The 22120-nt window shown below is 38.4% G+C and overlaps 2 protein-coding genes across 2 annotated transcripts; both read right to left on the bottom strand.

The window, feature by feature from the left end:
- Positions 1 to 10825: 10825 nt before the first annotated feature.
- On the bottom strand, positions 10826 to 11812 carry LOC122429411 (olfactory receptor 10C1-like). Its single transcript, XM_043449707.1, has one exon. It carries the CDS (start codon positions 11774 to 11776, stop codon positions 10826 to 10828), a length of 951 nt encoding a protein of 316 aa, XP_043305642.1. The 5' UTR covers positions 11777 to 11812.
- An 8330-nt stretch (positions 11813 to 20142) lies between these two features.
- On the bottom strand, positions 20143 to 21081 carry LOC122429418 (olfactory receptor 2B11-like). Its single transcript, XM_043449713.1, has one exon. It carries the CDS (start codon positions 21079 to 21081, stop codon positions 20143 to 20145), a length of 939 nt encoding a protein of 312 aa, XP_043305648.1.
- Positions 21082 to 22120: the final 1039 nt, after the last annotated feature.

Below are 22120 nucleotides of genomic sequence, written 5' to 3'. Positions count from 1 at the left end.
TGCTTTTATTTCCATTACTCTGGGAGGTGGGTCCTAGAGGATCCTGCTGTGATTTATGTCAGAGAGTGTTTTGCCTATGTTTTCCTCTAAGATTTTTATAGTTTCTGGTCTTACGTTTAGATCTTTAATCCATTTTGAGTTTATTCTTATGTATGGTGTTAGAAAGTGTTCTAGTTTCATTCTTTTACAAGTGGTTGACTAGTTTCCTCAGCACCACTTGTTAAAGAGACTGTCTTTTCTCCATTGTATATTCTTGCCTCCTTTGTAGAAGATAATGTGTCCATAGGTGCGTGGATTTATTTCTGGGCTTTCTATTTTGTCCCATTGATCTATATTTCTGTCTTTGTGCTGGTACCATACTGTCTTGATGACTGTAGCTTTGTAGTATAGTCTGAAGTCAGGCATTTATGTTGATTCTTCCAGTTCCATTCTTCTTTCTCAAGACTGCTTTGGCTATTCGAGGTTTTTTTGTATTTCCATACAAATTATTAAATTATTTGTTGTAGTTCTCTGAAAAATACCATCAGTAGCTTGATAGGGATTGCATTGAATCTATAGATTGCTTTGTCTAGTATCCTCATTTTCGCTATATTGATTCTTCTGATCCATGCACGTTGTATATTTACCCATCTATTTGTGTCATCTTTGATTTCTTTTATCAGTGCTTTATCATTTTCTATTTATATGTCTTTTGTTTCTTTAGGTAGATTTATTATGTAGATTATTCCTAAGTATTTTATTCTTTTCGTTGCAATGGTGAATGGAATTGTTTCCTTAATTTCTCGTTCTGTTTCCTCATTGTTAGTGCATAGGAATGCAAGGGATTTCTGTGTGTTAATTTTATATCCCGCAACCTTACTATATTCATTGATTAGCTCTAGTAGTTTTCTGGTGGTGTCTTTAGGGTTTTCTATGTAGAGAACCATGTCATCTGCAAACAGTGAGAGTTTTACTTCTTTTCCAATTTGGATTCCTTTTGTTACTTTTTCTTCTCTGATTGCTGTGGCTAAAACTTCCAAAACTATGTTGGATAGTAATGGTGAGAGTGGGCACCCTTGTCTTATTCCTGACTTTATGGGAAATGCTTTCAATTTTTCACCATTGAGGATAAAGTTTGCTATGGGTTTATCATATATGGCTTTTATTATGTTGAGGTATGTTCCTTCTATGCCTGCTTTCTGGAGGGTTTTTATCATAAATGGATGTTGAATTTTGTCAAAGTCTTTATCTGCATCTATTGACACAATCATATGGTTTTTGTCTTTCAATTTGTTAATGTGGTGTATCACATTAATTGATTTGTGAATACTGAAGAATACTTGCATCTCTGGGATAAAACCTACTTAGTCCTGATGTATGATCTTTTTAATATGTTGTTGGATTCTGTTTGCTAGAATTTTGTTAAGGATTTTTGCATCTATGTTCATTAGTGATATTGGCCTGTAGTTTTCTTTTTTTGTGGCATCTTTGTCTGGTTTTGATATTAGGGTGGTGGTGGCCTCATAGAATGAGTTTGGCAGTTTACCTTCCTCTGCAATTTTCTGGAAGGGTTTGAGTAGGATAGGTGTTAGCTTTTCTCTAAATTTTTGGTAGAATTCACCTGTGAAGCCATCTGGTGCTGGGCTTTTGATTGCTGGAAGATTTTTGATTACAGTTTTGATTTCCGTGCTTGTGGTGGGTGTGTTAAGATTTTCTATTTCTTCCTGGTTCAGTTTTGTAAGGTTATACTTTTCTAAGAATTCATCCATTTCTTCCAAGTTGTCCATTTTACTGGCATATAGTTGCTGAGAGTAGTCTCTTATGATCCTTTGTTTTCCTGTGTTTTCTGTTGTGATTTCTCCATTTTCATTTCTAATTTTGTTGATTTGATTCTTCTCCCCTTTTTTTTTTCTTGACGAGTCTGGCTAATGGTTTGTCTATTTTATTTATCTTCTCAAAGACCCAGTTTTTAGTTTTGTTGATTTTTGCTATAGTCTCCTATGTTTCTTTTTCATTTATTTCTGTCCTAATTTTAATGATTTCTTTCCTTCCACTAACTTTGGGGTTCTTAATTTCTTCTTTTTCTAGTTGTTTTAGGTGTAAAGTTAGGTTATGTCTTTGATTTTTCTCTTGTTTCTTGAGATACTTGTATTGCTATGACCTTCCCCTTAGCACTGCTTTTACTGAATCCCATAAGTTTTGGGTTGTCATGTTTTCATTTTCATTCATTTCTATGCATATTTTGATTTCTTTTTTTATTTCTTCTGTGATTTGTTGGTTATTCAGAAGCATGTTGTTTAGCCTCCATATGTTTGTATTTTTAATAGTTTTTTTTCTCTTTCCTGTAGTTGACATCTAACCTTACTACATTGTGATCAGAAAAGAAGTTTGAAATTATTTCAATTTTTTTTTTTATTTACCAAGGCTAGATTTGTGGCCCAGGATGTGATCTGTGCTGGAAAATGTTCTGTGTGCACTTGAGAAAAAGGTGAAATTCATTGTTTTGGGGTGAAATGTCCTATAGATATCAGTTAGGTCTATCTGGTCCATTGCATCATTTAAAGTTTGTGTTTCCTTGCTAATTTTGTTTAGTTGATCTATCCATAGGTGTGAGTTTATAGGGGTTTAAAGTCTCCCACTATTATTGTGTTATTGTTAATTTCCCCTTTCATATTTGTTAGCATTTGCCTTACATATTTCAGTGCTTCTATGTTGAGTGCATATATATTTATAACTGTTATATCTTCTTCTTGGATTGATCCTTTGATCATTATGTAGTGTCCTTCTTTGTCTCTTTTCATGGCCTTTATTTCAAAGTTTATTTTATCTGATATGAATATTGCTACTCCTGCTTTCTTTTGGTCTCCATTTGCGTGAAATATCTTTTTCCAGCCCTTCCCTTTTAGTCTGTATGTGTCCCTTGTTTTGAGGTGGGTCTCTTGTAGACAGCATATAATAGGGGGTCTTGTTTTTGTATCCATTCAGCCAGTCTTTGTCTTTTGGTTGGGGCATTCAACCCATTTACATTTAAGGTAATTATTGATAAGTATGATCCCATTGCCATTTACTTTGTTGTTTTGGGTCCGAGTTTATACACCTTTTCTGTGTTTCCTGTCTAGAGAAGGTCCTTTAGTATTTTTGAAGAGCTGGTTTGGTGGTACTGAATTCTCTTGGCTTTTGCTTGTCTGTAAAGCTTTTGATTTCTCCTTCATATTTGAATGAGATCCTTGCTGGTTATAGTAATCTGTGTTGTAGGTTTTCTCTTTTACCACTTTAAGTATGTCCTGCTATTCCCTTCTGGCCTGAAGAGTTTCTATAGAAAGATCAGCTGTTATCCTTATGGGAATCCCTTTGTGTGTTTTTTGTTTCTTTTCCCTTGCTGCTTTTAATATTTACTCTTTGTGTTTGATCTTCATTAATTTGATTAATATGTGTCTTGGGGTGTTTCACCTTGGGTTTTACCTGTTTGGGACTCTCTAGGTTTCTTGAACTTGGGTGACTATTTCCTTCCCCATTTTAGGGAAGTTTTCAACTATTATCTCCTCAAGTATTTTCTCATGGCCTTTCTTTTTGCTTTCTTCTTCTGGGACTTCTATGATTCAAATGTTGTGGCATTTAACATTGTCCCAGAGGCCTCTGAGGTTGTCCTCATTTCTTTTATTTCTTTTTTCCTCTCTGCTTCATTTATTTCCACCATTCTATCTTCCACCTCATTTATCCTACCTTCTGCCTCAGTTATTCTACTGTTGGTTCCCTCCAGAGTGCTTTTGATCTCAGTTATTGCATTATTCATTATTGATTGACTCTTTTTTATTTCTTCTAGGCCCTTGTTAAGCATTTCTTGCATCTTCTCAATACTTGTCTCTAGTCTATTTATCTGTAACTCCATTTTGTTTTCAAGATTTTGGGTCATCTTTACTATCATTATTCTTAATTCTTTTTCAGGTAGATTTCCTATCTCCTCCTCCTTTGTTTGGTTGGGTGGGCATTTATCATGTTCCTTTACCTGCTGAATATTTCTCTGCCTGTTCATTTTCTTTAGATTGCTGTGTTTGGGGTGGCCTTTCTGTATGCTGATAGTTTGTGGTTCCTCTTTATTGTGGAGGTTCCTCCCTGTGGGTGGGGTTGAACTAGTGGCTTGTCAAGGTTTCCTGGTTAGTGAAGCTTGTGTCAGTGTCCTGGTGGGTGGAGCTGGATCTCTTCTCTCTGGAGTGCAATGAAGTATCTAGTAGTGAGTTTTGAGGTGTCTATGGGTTTGGTGTTACTTTGGGCAGCCTGTATTTAATGCTTAGAGCTATGTTCCTGCATTGCTGGAGAATTAGCGTGGTATGTCTTGCTCTGGAACTTGTTGGCTCTTGGGTGGAGCTTGGTTTCAGCGTAGGTATGGAGGCTTTTGGATGAGCCCTTGTTGATTACTATTCCCTGGAGTCAGGAGTTTTCTGGTGTTCTCAAGTTTTGGATTTAAGTATCCTGCCTGTGGCTTTCAGTCTTAATCTTACAGTAGCCTCAAGACTTCTCCATCCATACTGCACAGATGATAAAACATCTAGGTTAATGGTGAAAAGATTCTCCACAGTGAGGGACACCCAGAGAGGTTCACAGAGTTACACGGAGAAGAGAAGAGGGAGGAGGGAGATAGAGGTGACCAGGAGGGGAAGAGGGGAAGTCAGAAGGGGAGAGACCAATCTAGCCAGTAATAAGTTCCCTAAGTGTTCTCCACAGCCCAGAACACCCAGAAAGATTCAGAGAATTAAGTAGAGAAGAGAAAGGGGAGGGAGGAGATAGAGGTGACCTGGGGAAGAAGACGGAGAGTCAAAAGGGGAGAGAGCAATCAAGCCAGTAATCACACCCCTAAGTAAAAATTGATACTGAAGATTAGAGCCTTAAAGGTACAACACTGACAACAAACACCAAAAAGCAAAGATGAAAAATCTAGAATAGAGGTTAGACTCTCAAAAATACAATACTAAAAATATTAAAAAATTCAATTACAAAAATTATAAAAAAATATATATGAAATGTGCTTTAAAAATAAGAAAGTGAAAGTGAAGTTGCTCAGTCGTTTCCGACTCTTTGTGACCCCTTGGACTGTAGCCTACCAGGCTGCTACATCCATGGGATTCTCCAGGCAAGAATACTGGAGTGGGTTGCTATTTCCTTCTCCAGGGGATCTTCCCAACCCAGGGATCAAACCCAGGTCTCCCGCATTGCAGGCAGATGCTTTACCCTCTGAGCCAGGGTCTTCTATATGTGAGACAGCAAAAGAGACATACATGTAAAGAACAGACTTTTGGACTCTGTGGGAGAAGGCGAGAGTGGGATGATTTGAGAGAATAGCATTGAGACATGTATATTATTATATGTGAAACAGATCGCTAGTCCAGGTTTGATGCATGAGACAGGGTGCTCAGGGCCAGTGTACTGGGGTGGCCCTGAGGGATGGGATGGGGATGGAGGTGGGAGAGGGGTTCAGGATGGGGAACACATGTACACCCATGGCTGATTCATGTCAATGTATGGCAAAAACCACTACAATATTGTAAAGTAATTAGCCTCTGATTAAAATAAATTAGTTAACTTAAAAAAAAAAAACAAAAAATAAACTAGGATTTTTTTTTCAAAGTAATAGGTTTAAAAATGAGAATTAAAGGAGTAATAAAGAACTTAAAAATAAAAATGATAATAGTAAAAATATATCTAGGAATTTCTCTGGAGCTGTTGAGGGCAGTGTAGGGTCAGTGCAGTTTCAGATAGTTCTTTGTTCCAGCTTATACTTCTTCTCAAGGTCTATGGGCCCCTTCCAATGCTTAGTCAGTGCTAACTACAGGGTTTTAATCTGTTGCACCTGTCACTTCCAGAGCGGTTCCCTCTTCTTTGTTTATCTTGGTTTCCTCTGTTTGCAAGTCTCTTCACTGTCTAATTTCTGCCCTGACACAAGGGGGTGAAGGTGGTCATTTAGTTAGGCTCACTTGTTCAGTTGTGCTGTGGGGAGGGAAGAACACTGCAAACAAATGTCACTGGCCTGTGTGGGGAGTGCTCACAGTCTATGGCCACACTGGGTTTGCCCCAGCTCACGTTGTGTGTGCTTTTCTGGTCTACACTGCTCAGGCTCTGGGTTGCTCTGCAGGGGAATTGTCCAAAGTGGGCCCTGGGTTTTGTGTACTTCCTAGGTCTAAGCTGCTCAGATTCAGGTTCTCGGGTACTCCACAAAGGCACAAACTCGTTTGGGCCTGCGTTTTATGCCCTTCCCAGGTTCCAGCAGCTCAGGTGACCAGGTACTTGGCAAGCACACTGTCCCAGGTGAACCATGCATCTTAATCACCTCCCCGGTCCTGGCCACTTGGTTTCATGGGTGCGCGGCATGAGCGCTGTCTCAGGTGTGCCGTGTGTCTCCCCTGGGGAACTGATCTCTGGCTGTGGCCCTCCTGGGAGATGTCAACCATCCAGGGTCCCAGGAAGACATGGTTAGCAACTAGGAACCTGCTCAAAGTTTGGTGGGGGATGCTGTCTCTGGGGCCAAGATTGCCCTTTACCTTCTGGTTCTGGCTATCGCCAGCCTGCCTCTCTGCCTCCGTGGGTGGATGGTCTGGTCCGCAGTTGGCTACTTCTCCTTCCCTGGTATTCGCTCAGTCCTTTGTTATGTGAGCAGGCCAGGCTGCGCCTTAGGTTAGAACTTTTCGCGGGAAAGTTCTCTTTCTCTTTTTTTCCCTCTCTCTGGCTACCCCACAGCTTGGGTTGCTATCTCATGTAAGCTCCCTCAGATTGTCCTCAGGGCATTCAGGCCTGGTCCTTACCCTAAGCATGCATCCTGCGCCTCCCTGTTCAGCCCCGCTCGCTGGTGGCAGATGCGAGTGTCTGGGCTACTTCTCCGCTGGGGGTTGTGGATAGGCGCCTATTCTGTGGTTTTTTTTTTTTCCCTCCCGGTTATGTTGCACTCTGAGATTCCAAAACTCCCCACAGGCCCACTGGTAAAAGGGTTTCCTGAAGTTTGGAAATTTCTTCACGACTCCCTCCCTGGTATGGGTCTCCGTCCCTAACTCTTTTGTCTCTCTTTGTCTCTTGTATTTTGTCCTACCTGCTTTCAAAGAGAACGGCCGCCTTTCTGGGTGCCTGGTGTCCCCTGCCAGTGTTTGGAAGTTGTTTTGTGGAAGTTGCTCAGCATTCAAATGGTCTTTTGATGAATTTGTGGGGGAGAAAGTGGTTTCCCCGTCCTATTCCTCCACCATCTTCCCCATTTCCAAATGTTTAATTTTTCTAAATTCCATGTAGAAGTGATAACATGGAGTGTTCATATTGATATTTAATATATGTGTGTCATATGTATATATATTATAATCTCCCCTTTATCTCCTTATCCATTCAAATGTTGCTGAACACTAAGGTTGCTCCCATATCTTGGCTATTGTAAATAATGCTGCAGTAAACGTTGGATTGTACATATCTCTTCAAATTAGTGTTTTTGTTTTCTTCAGATATATACTCGGGAATGGAATTGCTGGATTGTAGAGTAGTTGTACTTTTAGTGTTTGAAAACCTCTAGGAAGTTTTCCATAGTGGCGCATCAGTTTACATTCCCATCAAGAGTCTAAAAGAGTTTCTATTTTCCACATTCTTGCCAACATTTGTTGTTTGTAAAGTTTTGGATGATAACCATTCTGATAGGTATGAGGTAATGTCTCATTCTGGTTTTGATTTGCATTTCTCTAACAATTAATGATGTGGAGCATCCTTAAATGTGCCTGTTAGCCATTTATATGTCTTCTTTGGAAAAATGTCTATTCATGCTTTCTGCCCATTTTTTGATTGAGTTTTTTGGTCTTATTGATACTGAGTTATATGAGCTGTTAATATATTTTGGATATTAACCACTTACCAGTCATATATATCATTTGCAAATATTTTCTCCCATTCAGTCGGTCGTCTTTTTGTGGATTGTCATTTTGTTTTATAAATATATATATATATATATATATATTTCCTGTGCAAAAGCTTTTTGACATTAAATAGGTCTAGTTTGTTTTTGCTTTTGTTTCTTTTGCCTTAGCATACAGAGTAAAAAAAAAAATATTGCTATGATTTATCTCAAAGAGTGTTCTGCCTCTTTTCTCTCTTAGGAGTTTTATGGATTCTGGTCCTAAATTTAGGTCTTTAATCGATTTTGAGTTTATTTTTTTAAATGATAAGAGGAAATGTTGCAGACATTCTTTTACATATAAATGTTCAGTTTTTGATCATTTCAGACTTATAAAACTTTTCAAAACTACTTAACTAAACAGATATGATGATGCTATACAATTGTTTTTAACTTGCCTTCCATGCCATGCTCAGTCTCTTCAATTGTGTTAGACTCTGCGACACTATGGACTGTAGCCTGCTAGGTTCCTCTGTCCATGGGATTCTCCAAGGCAAGAATACTGGAGTGGGTTTCCATTCCCTCCTCCAGGGGATTTTCCCAGCCCAGGGATGGAGCCTGTGGCAGGATGGAGCTCTTGCGTCTTCTGCATTGCAGGCAGATTCTTTACCACTGAACTCCCCAGGAAGCCTGTCACTTGCCTTAATTTTTAATAAATCATTCATTTTTTAAGATTAATAAACACATGTAAAAGTAATAATCTTTATTGCCTGCAGATAACTCCTGCCTACTTCTATAGCATAATTGTTTAGTTATTTTCACATGTTCAGATTATTTCTATTCTTCATTAGGTGCACACAGATACAAACAAACACCACAGTGTATTATGTTTTGGTCTTTGGTGAACTAAATAGCTTTTGGTAAAATGAGCATATCTGGCAAAACACATTTTGGTCATTAGTGAACATCACTACCATCCTGTGATTGTAGAATTATCACATCTTTTTCTCAGCTTTATTGAGATAAAATAATAAAAATTGTCAAAAGTTAGACTTAAGGTGGATAATGTGATGATTTTATGTTGTCATTGTGAAATGATTACCACAATCAAGTTAAGTAACATATTCACTATCTCACATAGCTATGCTTTGTGTATGTGGGTGATAGGAACAGTTAAGGTCTACTTTGTTAGCAAATTTTAAATACAATACAGTGTTATTAACTACAGTCAACATGCTACATGTTAGATTGCTAGAACTTATTCATTCTATCTGTAAATCGTCATGGCAGCAGTCAGAGTTCTCCTTTCCTTGTCACATTATTACTACTATGAGTAGTTATTCATCACTTATAGATCATAGCACCTCCCTGAGAACTTGATGTTCAAATTTAAGGTAATGCTTCTATAGATGACTAGAGGAACTTGATTGTGTTGTAACTATGTTCATTTCTCTTAAGAGCAAGTTTTTGAATGAGCTCCAAATATATTCTGTCAGGATTCATCTGCACATATGTACATTTTGTAAACTACATAAAAATTAAAATTGCTTTTATTAATTATGTTTAATTCAGCTTTCTTCTTCTTTCCTTGAATTTAAATATGATTTCTTGTTCTTTATAAAAAATTTTTTTACTATGGGGACTCTTGGTAGAAATTTCTCATATTCTGTAACAAATTCCTCTGAATTTTATGACTTTGCTCTTTTGGATGTTTACATATTTTCATAGTACCCATAACTCAAAAAAGAATTATTTAACTCTATATCATGTACCAATTATGAGGGATAAAAAATTTTAAAATGTTTTTATGGAAGGAAATAATTCACATCATAGAGTTCTTGGGGAACTAAGAGTTGCGAGAGACAGATATTTGTGGAAGGGCTACCCCAGTGACCAGAATGTGAAAGTGAAAGTTGCTCAGTCCTGTCCGACTCTTTGTGACCCCATGGACTGACCATGGAATTCTCTAGGCTAGAATACTGGAGTGGGTAGCCTTTCCCTTCTCCAGAGGATCTTCCCAACCCAGGAATGGAACCAGGGTCTCCTGCATTGCAGACGGATTCTTTACCAACTGAGCTATGAGGGAAGACCTCCCAGTGACCAGAGCAGAAGTCATATGAACCTCTCATGGACTGGTGGTGGTGGTGGTTTAGTCGCTAAGTTGTGTCTGACTCTTGCGACCCCGTGGACTGTAGCCCACCATGCTCCTCTGTCCATGGGCTTCTCCAGGCAAGAATACTGGAGTGGGTTGCTGTGCTTCCCAGCACAGATCAGGGGATCTTCCCATCCCAGGGGTTGAACTCACATCTCTTACATCTCTTACATTGGCAGGTGGGTTCTTTGCCACTAGTGCCACCTGGGAAGCCCCATGTTAAGTCTGTACATTAGCCTAAACTGAAATATTTTGGAAAATCTGTCTAGTACTGGACTCACCTATCAAAATTCTTTGGTAGCCAGTTTCATTCCACAACTTGACAATCAGAACTTTAGCAATAAGAAGACTGCTGTCTCCAAAATTACAACTGCTGTTACTAAAGAAGGTTATTACAAAACAATTTGACAAGTACATGTTTTTCTTCCTTCCTTCCTTTTCTTTCTTTCTTTTTAGATTGAGCGTGCCTCTTTTTCAAAGAGAAATTTTTGTGGTCCTCTAGTATCTCATTGGAAAAGACCCTGATGCTGGGAGGGATTGGGGGCAGGAGGAGAAGGGGACAACAGAGGATGAGATGGCTGGATGGCATCACCGACTTGACGGGCATGAGTTTGAGTAAACTCCTGGATTTGGTGATGGACAGGGAGGCCTGGCGTGCTGTGATTCATGGGGTCACAAAGAGTCAGACACGACTGAGCTGAACTGAGTATGTTGTTGCTGTTTAGTCACTAAGTTGTGTCCAGCTCTTCTGCAATGCCATGGATTGTGCCCTGCAAGACTCTTCTGTCCATGGGATATCCCAGGAAAGAATGTTTAAGTGGGTTGCTATTTGTACCCATGAGTCAAAGCTTTTTCTTGCCCAGAGTTCTCCAAAGAGCTGTCTTGACTTCCTTGTTTCGTAAGCTGTAGATGATAGGGTTGAGCATGGATGTCACCACAGTATAAAAGAGGGCCAGGAGTTTATCTACCCCAGGTGAATGGCTAGTCTTGGGCCTCAAGTAACTGACAGATGCTGAGCCATAGAAGAGTGTTACTACCAATAGGTGGGAAGAACAGGTGGAAAGAGCTTTTCGGCGACCTTCAGGGGATGACATGATCAGAACGGCAGCTAGAATTCTGCCATAAGAAGCAACGATTAATAAAAATGGGCTGGAAATGCAAAGAGTGGCCACAACAAAGACTGCAGCCTCATTATGGGATGTATCCCCACAGGCTAGTGCCAGAATAGGGGGGAGATCACAGAAGAAGTGGTCTATTTCACAGGGGCCACAGAAGTCCAAAGAAAAAATATAGTTTGTTTGGCCCAAGCTTACTATGCAACCCACCCCCCAAGAAACCATTGCTAAATGGACACACACTCCACGACTCATTCGTGTTGCATAGTGAAGTGGGGAGCATATGGCCGTATAGCGATCAAAAGCCATGGCTGCCAAAAGATAGCACTCACTGATCCCAAATAAGGCAAAGAAAAACATCTGTGTAGCACATCCCTCCCGAGAGATTCCTCGGGCCTCACTCACAAGGCTCTGCAGCATCTTGGGTATGACAGAGCAAGTGTATCCAACCTCCAAGAGAGACAAATTGGCCAGGAAGAAGTACATGGGGGTATGGAGGACTGGATTGGTCCAGATGGCAAGAGCTATGAGAGCATTGCCTGTCAGTGATGCTAAGAACATGAGTAGGATGAGGGAAAATAAAAGGAAGCACTGTTCGGTGACCTCGGAGAATTTGGTAAATGCAAAGTGTTTCACAGACATGCTATTGTCTCTCCACAAGGAACAATTGATGCTCATGACCTGAAGAAAAAAGAAAAAAAAAAAAGAAAGGCAAGGTCATCAAAAAGATTCTTTTAGCTGGAAAAATAAATCTTTATATTGCTCTTAACAAGCTCAAGTCAGAGATAAATTTCTTAGCTCTAATTTAAAAAGTTTGGAAGTTACACTGATCCTGTTGCCAAATCTAGTCAGCAGACATAAAATGGAAAAAAAATTTCCCTTTTATATCTAGTCAGCAGGCATAAAATGGAGAAAATTTCAGCACAATTAACTTTTATCCCATTATTTTATCAAATAAAATTATCATATCTAAATATTTATTTCCTATTCTCTTGCCACTGACTTGCTTTCTTCACTCATTCATTCCACAAGTATCTACTGAATTCAGAGTATTTTCAGAGTATTTTTCAGTTACTGTTTGTGGGTCCTGGGGTTAAACAATGAACAAAAAAGGATGGAAACAAGTGGACTCGTTCAAAATTCTGTTAAATAGGAAATAACAAACTCTGAATGATTACAGAACACTTGGGGGATATGATTTTGAAAAATTTGTTCACACATTAAGTATTCTATTATGATGTATTTACACTTAAAACATTTATAAACACTTATCGTGCTCTGTATCTAGTTAAATTAATTAATATAGTTTAATGTATATATTCCCCATGTAGCAACACAATTCACTTAAGGTTATAGTAAAGAAACAGAGATAATAGTCTATTATCTCTTTTTTGAACCCAAAACATTTTCTTAAATATCTTCACTTCTCAATAATAGCCTATGCAGCTGCATAAAAACTCTGATTGTGGAGAAGTTGCCATCTCTTTTATCAGTTAAATACACAAATATGTTATTAATATAATACTTACTAATTCTATCTTCCTGTACCTGGAAGAACTGCAGTTTCCTCAGTGACACTGATGGAGGAAACAAGGAAGAAATCCCAACCAGAAATGGAGAATATCTCACTCTTTCTTAAGTAGTGACATCACAAATGTTTCATTTCATAAATATACTGTCCCATTTAGACTGCAGACAGTAAATGCAAATGCTTATGTTGGAAGTGAGAGTCAGGGTCGTGAGGCATAGGAGAAAGCAACTGGTGGATGATACACTGGAGGGCTGACTGTGCAAAGGCCAATGCATACTGTCAGTCATTTGATATTCTTAGCCCCACAGGATGAATAAAAAGTTATCCTGTGATAAGTATTTCTTACAGCTTCACAAAGTTCAGAGATAATTGAAAAAATAAGATGTCCAGAGAGGTCTGTGAGTGCCTCTAAATAATTAAACTTACAAATAATTATTTTCTGTCTATAAATAATTATTAGATAATAGAGAGATAAATGTATGGGTTTGCTGGAGATGAGAATACAAACAGATGTAGTCAAATTCCCTTCTCCCTCCCTGTCACTGGGAATAGTACTACACCAAGCAATATCTGATGTTTTTCATTATACTTTCTGTTTTTTTTCAGGATTTACTCCCTGTTGACCTTTGTCCAGGGACCCTGAGATCCATGTAGTAGAGGTCAGTTTTATGTACATATGAAGAATATTTAATTTTAATCATTGTCTATAGAAAGAGAGTGAGGTCCTCAAGGGCAGCTGTCAGGGGTCTGTAGATAGGGTCATCATGGCAGTACAACATCTTGGCACAGACATTCTTCAGGCTTTTACCTCATACATTTTCTGGACTTAAAGCTTCTAATTAATCATTTCTGTGAAGAAAAGATGATGAAGCCCTTCCTATCTTTCTTGCTGAGTTGTTTTGAGTTAAAATGCAAACATTACAGAGGCAAACTATGAATGAAAAACAAGGAATTAAAGTGCACTTCATCAGCATCAAAACCTCTTGCCTTTTACAAGTCTCATGTTAAGAAACTCATAGGATGATGTGTGCCATATCCTCTATATAACCAGTCTATAGAAATAATCTATTTAATGTACATATGTGTAAAAATGAGTTTGCTGTACAGCAGAGACTGACATGGCATCTTAAATCAACTATACTTCAATAAAAAGCCTATGTTAAGATTCAGTCATCAAGAAAATATGCACTGTGATATTAATCTAAAGATATTGGAGTTTCATGCCCAATAATAAATTGTATTTGTCTGTCTCTACTCAATGTGATAAGAGATTAAGTGACCAATGAACATCGACAAGATTCTGATGGTTTGAATTTTGGATTGGAGGTTCAGTGATAGTTAGATGTATGAAGAGATAGAGGAAGGAGACAAGATAATTTTAATAGCTCAGTGGATTGGCTTCATGTGCTACCTTACCCAGGCCCAAGATCCAAGACAAGTACATTCTATATAGTTCTGCTTTGGAAATAATCTAGCACAAGTGATTCATTTTGGGTCCATGCCGCATTATCAGAAATGCTCCTTAACTGATTCAGTCCCTTATTAATCTCTGTTCTCTTAATGAAATGTTTCTTTGTTTCCCATCAGTCAAAGGAAAACATGAGACATTATTAGATATTTTACCTGAAACACTTAGTACAGTGCCTGGCATACACAAAAAACTCAATAAATATCCAACTCCTTGCAGTCCAATTGGCTATACAGTCCATTGAATTCTCCAGGCTAGAATACTGGAGTGGGTACCACTTCCCTTCTTCAGGTGATCTTCCCAACCCACGGATCAAACCCAGGTCTCCCACATTGCAGACGGGTTCTTTACCAACTGAGCTATCAGGGAAGCCCCAGTAGATATTAACCTTTGTTACGCTGAAACTGTCACTTCTAAATGATCGAATAGTAGATACTGTTTATGTAAATTGGTCATCAGTTTGTAGAGAAGATTTTCCATTGCTTTCCACAATTCACCTGTAGTCTATATATTTAGTTGGGTGATGCCTTAACATAACCCAGACGAACTGTGTTATCATTTTATTGGAATAGCATGCACAAGATAATCTAGGCATTTCTATTACCCAACAGCATGAGATATATCTATTTCCTGAGAAGTAATTATTTTGGAACAATTTGCAGCAATATTATGACAGAGCTACTGGCACACTGAGTAGATCTTTAGACGCTTCAGAGAAGGAGAAAAGAACTTGTTAAAATAATCTCCAGAACTGAATAATGCTTTGGGTGTAATCTATCCATTTTAGCATTTTAATTGACCGTCTTCCACAACCTTCTTTATTCAAGACATCAATTTTATCACATACCTTTAATCCTAAAATTTGAGTGAAAAAAGTAAATGGTTTTTACTTCTGATGAGCCAGTAGCTGATTTTGTCTGCACACTCCCCATGTAACCTCCCAAAGTTCAGAGGATATAAATCTCCACATCCTCACTTCTAAGACCATGCCCTGAGAAGATTTTGCTGTAGTCAGGACCATGTCTTATTTCATGAAGACTGTGTGTCTCTTAACAGAGCATCGTGTCCTTCCTAGCAATGCTCTTATGGCTGACACACAAAGACACACAGACACACGCAGACACACACACATACACACAAGCATGCAAGACTGTGCTGGTTACATAATGATGATGTTTGCACTGTCTCATCCTGAAACATTAAGAATTATGAATACTTATACTTCATTTCTTCTTCTTGTTTTGAATCCATATCCTGTCTTTCTTTCTCAGGAGACGTATTCTTCTCACTAGAGTATGTCAGGAAGCAGTTTGATTCTCTCAGGAATTGCCATGGATGGGTCTGTCTCTATGTTTTGGTGAGTATGAATATTCAGAAAGCAAAAGAAATAAATATTAAAGGTAATGTAAAAAGAAAAGTAAAAGTAAATCAACAGCAATATATAATGAATAACCTATAGTATAGGTAGCTGCTATCATAGACTGTGTACACAATGTGATATTAATTCAAGGGAAATGTACTACTGGAACCAAATATGTATGTGACCACTCTATACTATTAATATAAAATACTCAGATTTAAATTTTTGTTTGAATTAAACTAAGTAGTTATCAAAAGTAATTACGAAAATGGTGTAACTTTCATGTTATATTGATAGTATATTGATGCAGTTAGTATTTATTTTGATTATTAGAAAAGACTAAATAAGTCATAATAATCTTCTAATCTTCTAGTAACATGAATTTGACAAAGTACCTTTTTGTTTGTATCAAAAGTAGAAAAACCTGAGTCAAAGATATATATTATGATGATGAAAAAACTGTATGATACTTAATATTTTTTGTTTAAATAATATAAAAAGTGGATAAGATAATAAATACCTATGATTTACATGATATGAAGGCAAAGGAAAAAGCCTACATAAGAGTAAGTTATCATCTGTTTTTTTAATTGGAGTATAATTTCTTTACAATGTTAGTTTCTGCCTTACAAGGATGTGAATTACTTATGTGTATATACATACCCCCTCCATCATGAATCTCCCTTCCATACCCACAATTCCACCCTTACCAGTCATGCACAGAACGCCAAACAGAGAATCCTGTGCTATACAGCAGCTTCCCGCTAGCTAATTTTGCTACCTGATTCTAAAAAAAAGTTTCAATTCTTCCTCTTTTTTGTGAATATAGCTTTATTCCTCTGTTCAGATTCATATTTCTTTAAAAATTGTTGTGCTTCCTTTAAAAATTGTTGGGCTTCCCTGGTGGCTAAGCTGATAAAGAATCTGCCTGCGATGTGGGAGACCTGAGTTCAATCCCTGGGTTGGGAAGATTCCCCTGGAGAAGGGAATAGCTACCCATTTCAGTATTCTGGCCTGGAGGGTTGTATGGACTGTATAGTCCATGGTGTCTTAAAGAGTTGGACATGACTGAGCAACTTTCACACATGCATGCTTAATACACAAGAAGTTGAATATATTTAATGTATGCATTTTGATAAATTTGGAATTGGGCCTATACATATGATACTGCCATCACAAAGAATATAAACCATCACCTCCAAAGACTGCTTGTGCTCCATGCATTTTATTTTGTTTGTTTGATGAGCACTGGTCATGAGTTTGTACACTTTAAAACTTAAGAGGGCAGAAACCCATTCTTGAAGGTGTATTTTGTCACTATTGATTTCTGAGTGGAAGACAGTTACAATTCTGAAATGAGTTGTCTTTACAGGTCTAAAAGATAAAGAAGTGATCTAAACAGCTCTAAAGAGTCTCTATAGCTAAGTTTTCAACTTAAATATTGAATTTTGTCCTCTAAACAGAAGTTACCATTTTGTCTAAATAAGACTAAGTTAAACAAAGCTTATCTTAACTAATAAAAATGATCAGGGATATTATGTAACATCACAGAATTTTTATTTTTCTTGCTTTGTGTGCATGTTTGTGTCAAACTTAAAAACCTCTTATGGCACATCAGCTACCTATCAGCCAACTTTTAAAGTTGTTTAGAATTATTTTCAAAGTAAATATAGCAAAGTCCATTTGTCTCAAGAACTGGACCAAGCACCAAGATGGTCTGTTCTGTTTCAAAAAAGTAAATCTGTATTGCAGTTAATTCTTGTTCAGGAAAACATATGATCTATCATCCAATAATTTGCTTACACCTTGATTTGCTAGACCAGAAGACATGCCAGAAATATATCTAAATCACTCTTGTTGTTATTACCTATTATGCTGATTTCTGTATTGGCAGGCAGATTCTTTACCACTGCACCACCAGGGAAGCACCATAATGTTGATTTCTAACTGTATTTTAAACACCAAGTAAATGTAATATCCTTTAATTTGCTTTAAAAAATGTGATGTTTTATGACAGAGTTTGAAGTTGAATGTGAGTCCTAGAACTAATTTTGACACTTTCATCTTTTAATGATACAGATTCTAAACCTCAAAAATATACTCACATTGTTGAAATAATCAATTTGCTGTCTATTCTAGAAATACAAATTATTTCTTTCTCATCCTGATTCTTGCACAGTTTCAAAAAGCATTCATGGCTGTTCCCATTATGCATGAAATGGTTCCATGTTGTGATTCATTATTAATACCACTATCTTGTTCTCTCACTGATTCAGAAGGCTCATGCTTATGATACATACAAGGAACATTAAGAAATCCATGTGTTTTGCCCATATATTTTATTCATTTTATATTTAATGATACATTCCTTAATTAAAATGATAAAACATTGCACACTTGCTTGTTAGAGTAACAATGGGTTGTTAAAGGATTGTAGCATTTAGATAAATGGAGGTTGATAAACTTGTGGCCTTAGGAAACATCACTACAAACAAAACTAGTGGAGGTGATAGATTTCCAGTTAAGCTATTCAAATCCTAAGAAATTATGCTGTGAAAGTGCTGCACTCAATCTGCCAGCAAATTTGGAAAACTCAGCAGTGGCCACAAGAGTGGAAAATGTCAGTTTTCATTCCAATCCCAAAGAAAGACAATGCCTAAGAATGCTCAAACTACCACACAATTGCACTCATCTCACATGCTAGTAAAGTAATGCTCAAAATTCTCCAAGCCAGGCTTCAGCAGTACATGAACCATGAACTTCCATATGTTCCAGCTGGTTTTAGAAAAGGCAGAGGAACCAGAGATCAAATTGCCAAAATCTGCTGGGTCATCAAAAAAGCAAGAGAGTTCCAGAAAAACATCTATTTCTGCTTTATTGACTATACCAAAGCCTTTGACTGTGTGGATCACAATAAACTGGAAAATTCTGAAAGATATGGGAATACCAGACCACCTGACCTGCCTCTTGAGAAACCTGTATGCAGGTCAGGAAGCAACAGTTAGAACTGGACATGGAACAACAGACTGGTTCCAATTAGGGAAAGGAGTACGTCAAGACTGTATATTGTCACCCTGCTTATTTAACTTATATGCAGAGTACATCATGAGAAACTCTGGGCTGGATGAAGCACATGCTGGAATCAGGAAATATCAATAACCTCAGAAATGCAGATGACACCACCCTTATGGCAGAAAGTGAAGAAGAACTAAAGAGCTTCTTGATGAAAGTGAAAGAGGAGAGTGAAAAAGTTGGCTTAAAGCTTAACATTCAGAAAACTAAGATCATGGCATCTTGTCCCATCACTTTATGGCAAATAGATGGGGAAACAGAGAAAACAGTGGCTGACTTTATTTTTTTGGACTCCAAAATCACTGCAGATGGTGACTACAGCCATGAAATGAAAAGTAATTTTAATGTTACTCCTTGGAAGGAAATTTATGACCAACCTAGACAGCATATTAAAAAGCAGAGACATTACTTTGCCAACAAAGGTCCATCTAGTCAAGGCTATGGTTTTTCCAGTAGTCATGTATGGATGTGAGAGTTGGACTGTAAAGAAAGCTGAGTGCTGAAGAATTGAAGCTTTTGAACTGTGGTGTTGGAGGAGACTCTTGAGAGTCCCTTGGACTGCGAGGAGATCCAACCAGTCCATCCTAAAGGAGATCAGTCCTGAGTGTTCATTGGAAGGACTGATGTTGAAGCTGAAACTCCAGTACTTTGGCCACCTGTTGCAAAGAGCTGATTCATTTGAAAATACCCTGATGCTGGGCAAGATTGAAGGCAGGAGAAGGGGACTTCAGAGGATGAGATGGTTGGATGGCATCACCGACTCAATGGACATGAGTTTGGGTGAACTCTGGGAGTTGGTGATGGACAGGGAGACCTGGCATGCTGCGGTCGCATGTGGCATGGGGTTTCAAAGAGTTGGACACAACTGAGCGACTGAACTGAACTGAACTGAAACTTGTGAGATAAATTCATGGTTGGTCGAAGGTGTAGAGTGCCTCACACTGAATGCACAGTGGCACCTTGCTGCCCACTTAGATGTGGCAAATCTTGCAGAGAGTGATGAAATGTTTCTTAAGTGCCAAGGGCATAGGGGAGCTTCCCAGTTGGCGCCAGTGGTAAAGAAACGACCGGCCAATGCAGGCGATGTAAGAGGTGTGAGTTCGATCCCTGGGTTGGGAACATCCCTTGGAGGCTGGCAGGGCAATCCACTCTAGTGTTCTTGCCTGCAGAGTACCATGGACAGAGGAGCATGGTGGGCTACAATCCATAGGGTTGCAAAGAGTCAGACATGACTAAAGTGACTTCGTACGCACATACTCATAGGAAGTCCAGTGATGAATGCCGCCATGCTATTTTATGATTAGCTTGAACTGATTAGTTTATATTATAGTTTACAGTACTTTCATTTTTTAGTGTTTAACAGCCACTATTTCAGTATGTATCAAACAAAATAGAATGATTTTTTTAAAATACATTTCCACAGAATGCCCTTACTGGTGTGTATTAGCCAAGTTTCACCCTTGCCTAAGAATATGAGAAACATGACATATTTTGCAAGAAGAACATCTATTAATAACATGATGTGGGAAAGTATGAGACAAGACTGAGTTATTAAAGAAACCTCTATATACCTACTAAATGGGTAAATAATTTCATCTGATGTCTGCCAACTATCACTTGGAAGTGAAAATGCTCCTCATCAGATTGCCCAGTGCCCCCTTTACATCCTTATTCCTCAGAGTGTAGATGAAAGGATTGAGTGTAGGAGTCACCACTCCATAGAAGAGAGCCATGAACTTGGGCTGGTCCCTTGAGATGGAGGAGGGGGGCTGAAGGTACATGCTAATGGCTGGGCCATAAAATAAGAAAACTACTATGAGATGGGAGGAACATGTCCCAAAGGCTTTTTTCCTTCCCTCTGAAGATTTAATCTTAAATACAGCATGTCCAATACAAGCATAGGAAATAAGAATTAAGCATAGTGGCACAGCTAGGAAAAAAATGCATACCACAGAGAGTGTGAGCTCATTAGCACCCTTTTCTCCGCAGGCAGTCTTTATCAGAACAGGAATCTCACACAGCAAGTGGTCCAGGGTATTGCGGCCACACAGTGGTAACTGTAATGTGATGGTGGCCTCTGAGACAGCATAGGTCATTCCACTCAGCCACACGGTGGCCGCTAATAAGATACAGACGCACTGATTCATGATGAGGGTGTAGTGTAGAGGCTTGCAGATGGCCATGTAGCGATCAAAAGACATAACAGCCAAAAGCAGGCATTCTGTGCCCCCCATTATGTGGAAGAAATAAAGCTGAACTGCACACCCCATATAGCTGATAGTCTTCTTAGACGTTCCCAGGTTAAAGAGCATCTGAGGGACAATGCTTGTGGTGTAGCACATGTCCAAAAAGGAGAGGTTGGTGAGGAAGAAATACATGGGGCTGTGCAGACGGGGTTCTAATTTGGACACCAGAATGATGGCTATGTTTCCCATCATGGCCATGGGGTATGTTATAAGCAGAATAATGAATAGAGGAAGCTCAAGCCAAGGACGGTCAGTAAAGCCTAGTAGAATAAACTCGTTGGGATGGCTTTTGTTATTTGGTTCCATTATCTTCAATTTGTTTCACCTATAGCAGGGAAGTAGCAAAAAGGTAGAAAAATTTTGAGAAATGATTAAACACAATTTTGTATCTCGCACAATTAAGCATCCAGTCATAGGAAGTTGAGCACAGTAACTAACTGGAAAAAAGTCAAAGTGAAGTTGCTCAGTTGTGTGTGACTCTTTGCGACCCCATGAACTGTAGCCTACCAGGATCCTCCATCCATGGGATTTTCCGGGCAAGAGTACTGGAGTGGGTTGCCATTTCCTTCTCCAGGGGATCTTCCCAACCCAGGGATTGAACTCAGGTCTCCCACATTGTAGGCAGATGCTTTACCATCTGAACTGGAGGAGAGGACTTATGAAATGAATGTGACATTAGGTGACTTAATTTCTTTTCAACAGTCTACAAAATAAAGGTAACCTTTAGTAAACCTTAAGTAATCTAACCTTTTTGAAATTGAATTTTCTTGTGTGTATAATAAAGATACAGTAACTATATCCTTGGGCTATGGTGAGGGTTAAATGTCAAGTAGAAATGACTGTGCTTCAGATTTTCCAAAGGAATGCTTTTCATACTATGTTTGCATACTTGTCAGCTGAAGATGCAGTTAAAATGAAGTTTATTGGTTCCTATATTCAAATGTCTAGTAGAGTAGATGTGGCATGGGACCTAGGAATCAGATAGTTCCTTTTCAGAATCACTGCTGCAAGGTATTACTGAAATATTAAGACTAAAGCTGTTAGCTATAGCTATAGCTATAGCACAAGAAGGAGGTGGAGAAAACCCTGCACTTAAGCATCATCAAGGTAGCCTTGTTCAGATACAAGTATATTATTATAGTTGAAGAGTTACATCATCCTCACAGGAACTGACAAGGCAGGTTTTATTCAAATCCATCATACTAATTTATAATTGAAAAAGAAATTTAAACATTTTTGTGCCAGTGTCCTGAAATATAAATGGAGAGGATTTAGCTGTGACATGTTTTCCTGTACTCAGAATTTTGTTTTGGAATGTAAATTTTCTTGCACAACTACTTCATTT

This window comes from Cervus canadensis, chromosome 28 (assembly GCF_019320065.1).
Source record: "Cervus canadensis isolate Bull #8, Minnesota chromosome 28, ASM1932006v1, whole genome shotgun sequence".
In the NCBI taxonomy this organism is placed as follows: Eukaryota; Metazoa; Chordata; class Mammalia; order Artiodactyla; family Cervidae; genus Cervus; species Cervus canadensis.
The sequence above is the reverse complement of the archived record's forward strand: the minus strand, read 5'-3'. Positions and strand labels throughout refer to the sequence as shown.

Bases quoted from the DNA above. Each gene is read 5' to 3' on its own strand.
- LOC122429411 (XM_043449707.1), bottom strand. From the start codon at position 11,776: ATGAGCATCAATTGTTCCTTGTGGAGAGACAATAGCATGTCTGTGAAA.
- LOC122429418 (XM_043449713.1), bottom strand. From the start codon at position 21,081: ATGGAACCAAATAACAAAAGCCATCCCAACGAGTTTATTCTACTAGGC.